Source organism: Triticum urartu, chromosome 2, assembly GCF_003073215.2.
Source record: "Triticum urartu cultivar G1812 chromosome 2, Tu2.1, whole genome shotgun sequence".
In the NCBI taxonomy this organism is placed as follows: Eukaryota; Viridiplantae; Streptophyta; class Magnoliopsida; order Poales; family Poaceae; genus Triticum; species Triticum urartu.
Window position 1 is genome coordinate 231,535,183 of NC_053023.1, and position 12,025 is coordinate 231,547,207.

The window sequence follows — 12,025 nt, forward strand, 5'->3', positions numbered from 1 at the left end:
CACTCTCCCCTCTCGTTGCTATGCATCTTCTAGATAGATCTTGCGTGATCGTAGGTAAAAAATTTGAAATACTGCATTCACCAACAGCAGTAGTACAAGGGGAGCGGGTGCATGGATGGTGCTTCGGACGTTCGGCAAGACTTGGGTGGCGGCCGAAGAGGTACAACGGCGGCGGCGGAGGAGGGTGTGGATGCAAAGTAGGGAGGAAATTTCAGTTGTTTGGGGTGTCAGAGTTCCACGTGGCTACTTTCCGAAATCTCGCAAGCCCCCCCCCCCCCCCCCCCTAGCTTTCAATTTGCGGGAAAAAACTTTTTTGAATCGGTCAGCCGACCGATACAGAATCATGTTAGATGACATAACAAGTTCGGATCATGTTGTTTGGACAGATACAAATTGATGGTCCGCTTTGGAGATGCTCTAAGGGCATGTACAATGCATAGCCTCAAGGTGATGCCTCGCATGCCATGTAGGATCGAATATGACGTAAAGTAGGTTCGGATAGGGAAGCGGGATCCTCTCCAGGAGGCGGTCCTTGAAGAGAAAAAGTGTGGTCCGGTGACAAAAGCTGAAAATGCTTGAGTGAAAGTAGAGATGCATGTGTACTAGAGTCTTTATTTTCTATTTCTTAATGAGGCCCACTAATGATAGCTTGCATTGGGGAGAAAACATAAATATAGGTGCCTTAAATTACTTTTTATCATGGGACATATGTATCCATATGTCACCATTATACATGCCCTAAGGGCATACGACCAATGCATAGACTCAAACTGATGCCTTGCCATGTAGACTCGGGTGTCAAAAAAATTGGTCCGAATGGTCCTATGGGATCTGGAGGCACATGCTTGGGAAAAGAGAGAGTGGTCCTAAGGTAAAAGATAGAAAAAGTAGTAGGAGATGCATGCATATCCTAAATTCGTTTTTATTTGCTTAATGACGCCCACACTACTTTTTCTTGTAGGGCAGCCACATGGTGATGCCTCCCTAGTTCGTGCCTCGAGAGGAATTTTTCTTCACCTTTTATGATTCGAAACTTGCGTTGCGAGTGGGAGGCTGGATGGGGACCGACACAAAAGCAAGTCGACTCGAGCATCCCTGCTTTCGCTGCGGCAGCACGGTTTTAACTAATTTACCAACGGCAAAAGAGGATAGGCGGTCCATTTCGTTGTACCTGAAGATCTCCATAAACAAGAGCAAGAAAACATAGGCCTCCCTCACCGTCTGCCTGCTGCCTACTACAGTAGGAGCATCTGTCTCCTCTGCTCTGAAACAAATAAGCGCACCAATCCCGGTGCGCCGTCTGCCTCTGCCTGCCGACCTCTCCAGACGGGTGGGCATGGGCTGCCTCCACCAGCGGCTCGGCCGCACGCGTACGCCCTCTCCCTTCTCCGAGCTTCACTGCCTTCTTTTCCTCGGGAATTTCGCGCACGCGTACCAATCTGTCTCTCTGTGGCTTTGCTTTCGGAAAACCAGGTGTTCTGCCGTTCGTGAGGAGGTTCAAGCCGAGCGAGATCGAGGCGGCCACCAGAGGCTTCAGCACGGCCCTCGAGACCGGCGGGCCTCGCGGCACGGCGTACCGCGCCCGCTTCGCTGATGGCCTCGTCGCCACGGTGCGCCGTGCGGGCGGCGGCGACCCGGACCAGGAAGGGCAGGAGGGCGCCTTCTACCGGGAGCTGCAGCTGCTCGGCCGCCTCAACCACCGACACGTCGTCAGGCTCCGCGGCTTCTCAGAAGGACACAACAGGTTCACCCACGGCGCCATTTTTATTAGTACTGTATTTTTCTCTTCTCCTAACTAATCTTCTGATTTGCGCTTCTCTTTCTTGTTACAGGTTTCTGGTGTTTGATCAGATGGAGAACAGGAGCCTGAAAGAATGCCTCCACGGTAATAAATTCTTGAGGGAGGGATATCTCTTGTGCTCTTCAGTTAAGCTGCCACACTGATGATGCGTCCTGCTGCAACAGATCCTCTTAGGACGCCACTCAACTGGAGGACCCGGTTGCAGGTTGCCATAGATGTCGCAGCAGCCCTGGTAATCCTTTCTGCTAACGACCACTGCCACATCCACAACACTTCAAAATTTGACGCAAGAAAGATAACACCATTTATTTTCTTGATTGATTTTGAGTGGATGCAGGAGTATCTCTACTACTTCTGCGACCCTCCGGTGTTCCACGTGACGGTGAACTCGAGCAACGTGCTGATGGATGCTGATTTCGTCGCCAAGGTGAGTCACATTGGTACGTTGCAGACGATGCTATCTGTCCTGGCCCGCCAATAGATCGATCGAGCAACTGAATTTGTACTAAGTTTCAGCTATCGAACGTCAGTGTCGTCGGTCACGACTCTTCCGAAGGATCCCACGCCGAAGGTTCTCTTGGCCATTTTTATCATCACTTTGTCTGACACGTCTGGAATGGCACTGACACTGACACTAGAGCCTGCGTGTTCTTTCTCCAGAGCGAATTCAGCAGAGGCGGACGGAGCTGGTGTTCCAGTACGGCGTGTTGCTCCTGGAGCTCGTCACCGGACAGTCGCCCGGGGGCGGCGACGGCGAGCTCGTGCGGTGGGTGCAGGAGCCAGGGTTCGCCGGATCCATGCAGAGGATGGTGGACGCGGATCTCGGGGGCACCTACGACGCCGGCGAGCTCCGGGACCTCGTGATAGTCGCGAGGCTCTGCACTAGGCCTGGCAGCGGCACCGCCGTTGTCTCGATCCCACAGGTACTCCGCTACTTGCAGGGGAAGGTGGGTGACAAAAACAGATGACAGTAATCTTGTGTACGTAGCTCTTCTTTTTGTCCTTTGCTTGCGGGTGAATGCAATGCAAATTGCAATGTACTCCTTCCGTTTCAAATTACTTACTCGTCGCAGAAATAAATGTATCTAAAACTAAAATACATCGAGGTACATCTATATCTGCAACAAGTAATTCGAAACGGAGAGAGTATGTATTGTACATCCACGCAGAGATATTATATGACATCGGTGGCGAAGAAGTCTCCACGCAATTTTTTTTTTTTTGCGGGTGGAAGGTGGAAGAAGTCTCCACACATTAAAAATATCTGGACAGAAACTCCAAAACTCGGTTCTCTTTTGCAAGACTGTTAATAAAGTTGGTTTGTTACCATCAAGTTCCTGCATTCCAAACAAGTTTTTTTTTTGGAAAAAGGAGGATTACCCCGGTTTTTGTATTAGAACAATGCATTTCAAACGAGCTGGTAATGATAAACTGACCAATAATTCTCAATAATTTTAGTGGGCTTTTTTTCCAATGGAGGCTAAGAAAGTTCTCGGAGTTTAAGTTTGAAATTACATGTGTAATTTGATTTTTTTTATCAAATAATCTAACTACAATTCTGATATTAACTCAACAAAGTATATCAGGATCTAGCCCCTGAAAAAAATACCCTCTCCCATCTCTTTTAAAAGGTTCGACCATGCCTTCTAGTCAATATATACGGAACCTTTGATCTAGAGGTCCCCTGAGTGAACGATTCGTTTACTATGGGAGGGAGGATCGAGCGAACCAAAATGTCCGCTAACCTCTCCAACGCGACTAAGGACAGTTTGTTTGGTGAGCCTCCTCCCATCATCATTACTAACAGCCAGGAAAGAAGTCAAAACTGCTTTCAAAAAAAGGAAAAAGTTCAAAACTAAAACCGGTAAAAATAAATAAAACAGAAACACTTGCCATAAAAAAATAGATTTGTCATCATATATAGCATCAATTTGCAAATTGTCAATAAAAACACATAAAAAATTCTCTAATTTTCATGATGTCTGAAAACCCAAAAATCATAAATTTTGCCATGTCACGAACACAAATTTACCTAAATTATCTTTAAAATGCAACAAAAAATGACATGGCACACATGTGATATACAAACAAAAAGTTGTCATGATCCATGGCAAAAACTATATAAAAACTGAACACAAGCACATAGCAAATTTGCCATGATTTTTCATTTGCAATGATTTAACAATCAAATTTACCTAAATTTGCCATGTCCAAAAGAACAATGCAAGTGTGTGGCAAAAATTGTTGTGTTTTGGAGACCAAAAATGTTAAATTGCCATGAGGTTGTATGAAATCACCATTGAAAATATTTTTGCCATTGTGTGTATTTTGCATTTCTATCTTGGAAAAAAGAGATGGAAAACTATCTACATTTCTCGTGTGACAAGATATACAAAATTGCCATGATTTAGAGTAAACAAAAAAGGCCTAAATTTTCCTTGAGAACCAAAAATAAAATTGACATCCTCCCAACAATAAATCTAACACGATATAATTAATAAAATCACCATGGTGTAAAGGAATAAAATTGCCATGCTACCTAAATATAACTTGGAATGACCTAATTAATAAATTTATCATTTCTAAATAAATAAAATATCCATGGTATCTACAATAAAACTACCATGGTCTAATTAACAAAATTACCACGGTCAAATTAATAAATTTTCCATGGTAACTATAATGAAATAACGTGGAAGCTCATGTACCAATATTAGCACACCGTGCCAAGCTTTATAATTTTTTTAAGAAATTTATTTAAAGAATTTTTTCTAAAAAGTTGGAAAAAATGCTAAAAAAATGTTATTGGATAAAAATGGTTATTTTAGTTCACATTCCTTATTAAAATGTTAAACCAAGGTCTAGGAAAATTTAAAGTGGAAAAATGATCTAGCGATCCCTGAAAAAGGGTTGTAGCTATTTTCATGGGATGTTATGGGCGATAGTCCACTTGGTGAATGATCATTTCTGTTAGTTGGATGTTCATCAACAAAATCCAATTCTAAGCCCGGACTCATTTGCAACCGGTGAACAGTATTTTTAAAGAAAATACTAAAAAAAAATAAAAAAATGATTTTTGCATGGAAGATATTTGAGTGTGTGAGGTTCGTGCCAATTGTCGGCGCATTCGGACATCTAAGTAGCTATCAAGGAAAAAAAATCAGCCCGAACAAGTAAACTTTTTTATAGATCTTAATTTATTTTTTACTGAGAGCTACTCACATGTCTAAATGCGCTGTAATTTGGCACACAGATCATACACTCAAGCATCTTCCATCCCAGAACAATTTGGATTTTTTTTTTGAATTTTCTTTTAGTACACCGAATTTACAGTTCACGTGTGGGGCTCATCTGTGCCCCGAGAGCCAAAACGCTGCTCTCTTTTTATCATGACATATTGTAGCAATCATAGGACAATTGGCCAATTTTTAGTACTTTGTGACAACATTTAGATATTATTTCATTTTCCCCTCTTAAATAGCCAGATAAAAAATAAAGTATGATTATTACCAACAAAAGATGTTTTAATTTACATTTATTTGTACATATCTTAAACTAATGTGCAGGAATTTTTTTGAGTTGGTAAAGTTTTCACATGGTCACCAGAAAAGGATTTTTTTGGATATTTGCATCGGATGTTAGGGGAGATAGTCAATTTGGTGAACGATCATTATTTCTCTTACTTGTATTCTTCACAAATTTAATTCGTAACTTACTATACCAATATTAGGGATCCTAACCAATTTTTAGTATTTTTTTGACAACATTTAGATATGCTTTACCACCCCCCCCCCCCAATTAACAAAGAAAATGCTAAATTGCAATTATTACATGACAAATGGTGATTTTAAGTCATACGAAAACGTAGGACAAATGGTGATTTTAGTACTATTATATATTTCTTGGAAAACGTAGTAGAAAACAAAAAATGTCATACGAATCTAATTCGGGGATCACTATGAAGATCGTGCATACAAGTTCACATATGATTTTACCAACAAATGAGTTGCCGCGAAAGAAGAGCCGGTGAAGATCATCTCGAAGTTCGTCGATCCGTCTCATGAACAGTTCCCTCAAACAAGAATCAAACTTACGATCCCTCTCTGGATTGCACACATACAACACCATTGATCTGGCAGCGCTTCGCCATCCAAAGCTAAAACGATGCTTGAGTACAAGAGGAGGAAGGAGCGGCCCTTCGAGAAGGATCAACTATTGTGAAGAATGAGAGCAAGAAGGGGGCAACCCTTGCACCTGAAGAGGTGCCTTTGGAGGGGTTGTCCCCTCTCATATATAGGCGCTAGGGGGTTGTGCCCCCCACCAAAAACCCTAGGGTGGTGGCCCCCAACTTGCCCCTCAAGCCAAGGGGGCGGCGACCACCCCCCGATTTGGCCCTCAAGACAAGGGAGAGACGGCTCACCCCCCCCCCCCCCCCCCCCCCCCCCCCCCCCCCCCCCCCCCCCCCCCCCCCCCCCGCCCCGCTCCCCACCACTACCTTGGCCCAATTAGCCCATGTGGGCTGCCCCACTTGGGCAAGCCAAGTAGGCAGCCCCATGGGCTCCTCCAGATCATTCAGGAGGGTTCTAGAATCTTCCAGAACTTTCCTGGACCATGCGATGTATTTTCTGTGCGTTCGTAAACTTTTTCGGCTCTCCAGTTGTACTTGGTTTTCTTCCAATACCTTTGTTTTCCCGAAACACTTTCGATTCTCTCTCAAAAAAATTCCGTCATCCCTGGAAATTTTCCAGTGATATTCTCCAATACTCCTAAATCAATTACTACTCAGCGGATCAAAAGTACCTTAAGTGTGTGACCCTGCATGTTTGGTGAAATATAGACATGACTGAAACTTCCTTTCGTTCAATAGTCAAACAACGAACTTGTGGACATCGATGTTGACCCTATATCCACACGAATGATATTCGAATGAACCTTTGGTTATCATATGATATTCCTTTTGCTGCGTGGTACTTTAGAAAACCCAAGGTGAGATACATCAATATCCTCTTGAGGCATTCTCCTGCTCACTATACCGGTCTCCTCGTTACTGGCTTTCTTATTCTTTTTCATTGTCATGTTCCGACATCCATGTGAGCAAGTCACTTGTGTCTGGTCAGACAACGATGGATGTCTTCACACCGAGAGGGCCCTAAGAATATCTCTCCATTGTCGGAGGAGCAAATCCCACTCTTGAGCTATCTTGCCCCTTGTTACACTTTATGATAAACATGTAAAGTTGTCGTTATGACCACCCTATCAAATGATGTTGGAGCAACCCCGAAGTGTATGGTCCGGCATGAAGTGACTCGATACTCTCATGGTCTAAGAAATTGAGCGTACTTAACTCTCTGTGTTATGAACTTTAGACTTGTGACGATGACATCTAAAGTATAACATAGAAGTTGGGTCAATTCAATATGATAGTTCATCTAACATTGTATGCTCAAAGTTGTCGACATCCTTGTTACTCTGAACGTATGCCCATGATTAGGAAAACATAGTCATCATGCAACACTTGAGCTAGTCCTAGAGGCAAGAATAGGAATCCGGTTTTACCGTTTATAACTCTACACGTGCTTATGAGTTTTCCTTTGAATCACATATTCAAGAGCCATATCAGTTATAACATAGAGTATAAACATTTAATTATAAACATGAAAATAAATAATACAAGTATTGCTGCCTACAAGACATATTTCCAATAATACTTATATTTTAAACCAAGTTGTAGAAAAATTTGATGTGTAAAAGTACTCGAATAGTCACTAAAATTGATTTGGGTGATACAACATTGACGATTTGGAGTGAATGTCGCGAAACTTCATCCCAGATAGTACATTTTGTGAACAAACTTGTTTTTAATTATGTGTATTATCCCCCCCCCCCCAAAATATGACAAGCTCATATAGGAATACCAGGATTGCACACTAAGTACTACTATTCGTTGACAAAATTTGGTATTTTTTATAAAAATATGTAAAAAGTGTTGGGAAATCTAGTATAAAACAAAACAAAATTGCACCTTAGAAAATAGTTTGCTACTCAATGCCATCCTGTATCGGTCCACGAACCAGTTCGTGTGCCCGTCCCCACAAATCAGAAGTAAACTAAGGGGACCTTATAGGAGTCCGGATATGAGTCACATAGGACTCTGACACCCTCATCCCACCAAAATCACACTCGTTGTCTCCATCCCTTACTCCCTTCTCTGTGTCCGCTTCTCCCTACCCGAAGCCGCCATTGTACCACCCAGATCTCACACCAAGCCCTTGCCAGATCTCTGCAACCTTCGTCAAGCCAGTACTTGAGAGAACCAACTGTCACAGACACTGAAAGGCTCATGTCACTCAGAAGCAAGAGGATGCCTAGGTATACTCGGATATCTTTATTGCATGCACTGGAGATGAAAAATCTACCCAAAAGCTCAATAACGGCAATATCAGGGCCATGTTAAAAAGCTCGCCATCATTCCGGAAATAGTTGCATCACAAGACCTCTGGATTTGGTACGCTTTCTTTGGCAATTCCCGGGTCTCATAATGATATCCATGTGTTGCAGCGGTGATCATTGTTTGCTCGGTTGAATGATAGAAAAGCTCCTTCGTGCAATTATATTGTCAACGGGCATGACTACAACATGAACTACTATTTGAACAACCTTCGTCAAACCATCTCTAATCCAGTTGGTAAAAACAAGCCCACTTTATCTGAGAGAGAGAGAGAGAAATTGTGAAGAGGGCATTTGGAGTGCTCTAAATTCACATTACAATTGTTCGTAGACTTGCTAAATAATAAGATCCGAAGACCCCGTGGGAGGTGATGATATGTTATGTGATCCTGCATAATATGATCGTGCAAGATGAGGGTGAAAGTACTGCCGAGGACCTAAAATTTGAGAACATAAATGATCATATCCATCTTTCAAATCATAATTGAATCATGTTTGATTTGTTTGTCTAAATTCATCATCAAGCAACTCAGGGAAGATCGGATTGAGCATTTGTAGGATTTCAATGGAGCACTAGAGCAAGGAAATGGTTGAGAAGTTTAAACTATTTTATTTTAACTTAGATTGTAACATTTATATTTGAACTATTGTAGCATTTTAATATTTTCACTCCTTTTGCATTCTAATATATTCACTTGAAGATTTGATTGCTAGTATTATTTTGAGAATATGCTAGTATTATTTTGGGTATGACTGAAGGGAAAAAAACAAGGACGTGTGTTCAGGGGGCCATGGTTGGATGACCGACTTTCATGTGACCCAAGGAAAAAACCAGGACTGGTCATTTATGGGGCTGTAGCGACCAGACCTCAAACGGTCCAATCTCTGTGCTCCAGTGTCATCCCTGGATCAGTAATGCTGACACCACACAGTACTTGAAGGATTTATAACAGAGTAGCAATCACACACTTAATATATCGAGTGTCTCAAAAGAGAACTTGTTACAATAAATATGGCTTAAGGCCATGTAATAACGATAACATCGGAAGGCTTGTAAGATAAGTGAGTCCATCAACTCCAACGACATCACTGAGTATAGAACCACGACCTAAAGGCACCTTACTCGTCGTCTGAAAAGTCTGCAACATGAACGTTGCAGCCCAAAACGGGTCAGCACATGGAATATGCTGGCAATGTAACACATAGAGAGCAATGAAAGAATAAGGCTATACTACATGCATATTTGGCTGGTGGAATGCTCTATGGTTACAGTTTTGCGTAAAACCAATTTTTCCCTACTACAAAGGAATACATTTTATTTAACTATCATGGTGGTTGTTAAACATTGAGAGTGTAGACACCCTCTCAATCCCAATTAAACATCATCATTAAAACCCAACAAAATTAATTAGAGTAACCTGATGAGATTCACATGATAATCCAGGTACTAGATACTCAAGATGTCCATAACCGGGGACACGACTAATCATGATTAGTTTATACACTCTACAGAGGTTTGCGCACTTTTCCCCACAAGACTCGATCTCCTCCGTTGGGATTCTCGCACTACATGGTGTTTGAGAAACGGATGACCGAGACATAGTCTTTCAGAAGCGCTAGAACCTTACGATCGGGTAGACCGTTACACCTACTTTCCCCTACATATGCTAGTCTACCACTGTAAGAGTTCGCACAACTTAGTCAACTATGCTAGAGCCCATAGTAGCTGGTGGCTGCACACGGAAGTTTCTAGTATGAATAATCTCATGATCCCTTTGAGCCTGGAGGCGGTCCAAAAGAAAAACAGGCAATCGCTGGAATACCCAGGTGCCTCAATCCACCCACATGTGTATTTAAGTTGCCACCTTAGATAAACCATTAATTTAACAATCTCACATATGTCATGGATACACTCACCCAATCCACGTCTACTAGCATAGCATGGCATAATAAGCAAACGTAGAAGTAACTCCCAAAGGTTTGATAACAACAGGTAATAGGTACTACCTCATCTACTTCCTAAACCCACAATTTAATTAGATCCTAATCATGCAATGTGTGAGGATTGATCTAATGCAATAAAAACTGGGTAATAGGAAGTATGATCAAAGTGTTACTTGCCTTGCTGACGATCCGTGAAACCTAGAGATTCGAAGTAGCAAGCAGCGCACTCCGGATACTCTATCGCAAACAAACAAGCATACAATAAGTACTCAACTAATGCACGGGTAACACTCAAATAAGAGATCTAACCAGAAAGTTCAACTTAAGAACTCCGGTTGGCAAAAAGAATCAAATCGAACGAAGCAACGAAAGACAAACGGCAAAAGAAACAACCTTCGTTTACTATTCTGGATCTAGGTCAAATTTTACAGAGGCAAAAACTGGTTTGAGTTGGTTAAATGGAAAGAGGGTTTCGAGATGAAACTCCAGGCGCTTGAATCGCCTGATTCCGATAAACGAGCGAAAAGTTATACTAAAACGAAAATCGGATCAGAAATCGCGATCAGAAAAATCGCGGATTTAATCCGAGGAAAAAAACGACGAACAGATTAACGAACGAACGTTCATTATCTGGATCTAAACGTTGAACGTGTTCATTCAAACGAACGAACAAGCGAACGCTCGCTAAACAACTAAACCGAGAAAAAAATCGATCTATCTAAAAAAATCAAATCTAAAAAACCGAAAATAAACCGGTGAAACCCAACGGTTTTCAAAAAAAACCGGCGGCGGGTCAACCTCGGCGGCAGCTCCGGCGGCGGCGGTGGGCGGCAACGGCTGGGGCGTGGCGCGGCTAGGGTTAGGGTTGGGGCGGCGGCTTGGGCTGCTCGGGCCCCCGGGGCGCGCTATATAAAGCCCCGACCAGGGAGTCCTGGCCGGATACGGCCCGTAGGTCAATTCGCGCCTTTTTTTTAAATAGTTACGCTCGGAAAAAACAAAAGAATACTAAACGGACTCCAAAAATCCCGAAATAAATTTTCTCCGGCTTCTAAAATCAAGCCACACAGGATGAACATTTATTTGGGGCCTAAATGCAATTTTGAAAAACGCACATTTTTTCTAAATTCAAATAAAATAGCAAATAAAACCAAAATAAAAACTTATTTGATTTTATTATTAAATCCTCAATATTTCTTTATTTTGGGAAAGTCATTTTTTCCCTCTCTCATATTTTTATAATAGAAATAATTGAAGATAAAATAAATAAAATCAAATGATCCTATTTTCAAAATTTGAGAAAACTCAAATATGAAAATAACGAAATCCCCAACTCTCTCTCCGAGGGTCCTTGAGTTGCGTGAAATTTCTAGGATCAACTCAAAATGCAATAAAATATGATATGCAATGATGATCTATTGTATAACATTCCAAATTGAAAATTTGGGATGTTACAAACCTACCCCCTTAAAATGAATCTTGCCCTCAAGATTTGGGTTGGCTAGAAAATAGGTGAGGGTGGTCCTTCAGCAAATCATCCTCTCGTTCCCAGGTGGCCTCATCCTCCGTGTGTTGGCTCCACTGAACTTTGCAAAACTTGATAACCTTGCTACGGGTGACTCGGCTGGCATACTCAAGAATCTTAACTGGTTTCTCCTCATAGGTCAAATCACTGTCCAACTGAATAGCTTCCAGCGGCACTGTATCTCTCAACGGTATATCAGCCATCTCCGCGTGGCACTTCTTTAACTGTGAAACATGGAACACGTCGTGGACTCCTGACAATCCTTCGGGCAATTCCAACTTATAGGCTACTTCTCACATACGTTCCAAAAC

General features: G+C 42.2%; 1 protein-coding gene across 2 annotated transcripts; it reads left to right on the plus strand.

Moving 5' to 3' along the window:
* Positions 1-1,156: 1,156 nt before the first annotated feature.
* LOC125541448 (probable receptor-like protein kinase At1g49730) lies at positions 1,157-3,024 on the plus strand. 2 transcript variants are annotated; one of them, XM_048704859.1, is made up of 7 exons: positions 1,157-1,370; positions 1,474-1,744; positions 1,833-1,885; positions 1,966-2,033; positions 2,139-2,228; positions 2,312-2,372; positions 2,462-3,024. In XM_048704859.1, exons 1-7 carry the CDS (start codon positions 1,337-1,339, stop codon positions 2,767-2,769), a joined length of 885 nt encoding a protein of 294 aa, XP_048560816.1. In that variant the 5' UTR covers positions 1,157-1,336; the 3' UTR covers positions 2,770-3,024. The 2 variants fall into 2 exon arrangements, with proteins under 2 accessions (XP_048560816.1, XP_048560818.1); XM_048704861.1 differs by having other exon boundaries at positions 1,161-1,370; positions 2,318-2,372.
* The last annotated feature ends 9,001 nt before the right edge of the window (positions 3,025-12,025 follow it).

Bases quoted from the DNA above. Each gene is read 5' to 3' on its own strand.
- LOC125541448 (XM_048704859.1), top strand. From the start codon at position 1,337: ATGGGCTGCCTCCACCAGCGGCTCGGCCGCACGC. The intron at 1,371-1,473 runs GTACGCCCTCTC...TCGGAAAACCAG, and splicing joins CCAGCGGCTCGGCCGCACGC to GTGTTCTGCCGTTCGTGAGG. The intron at 2,373-2,461 runs GTTCTCTTGGCC...TTCTTTCTCCAG, and splicing joins CGAAGGATCCCACGCCGAAG to AGCGAATTCAGCAGAGGCGG.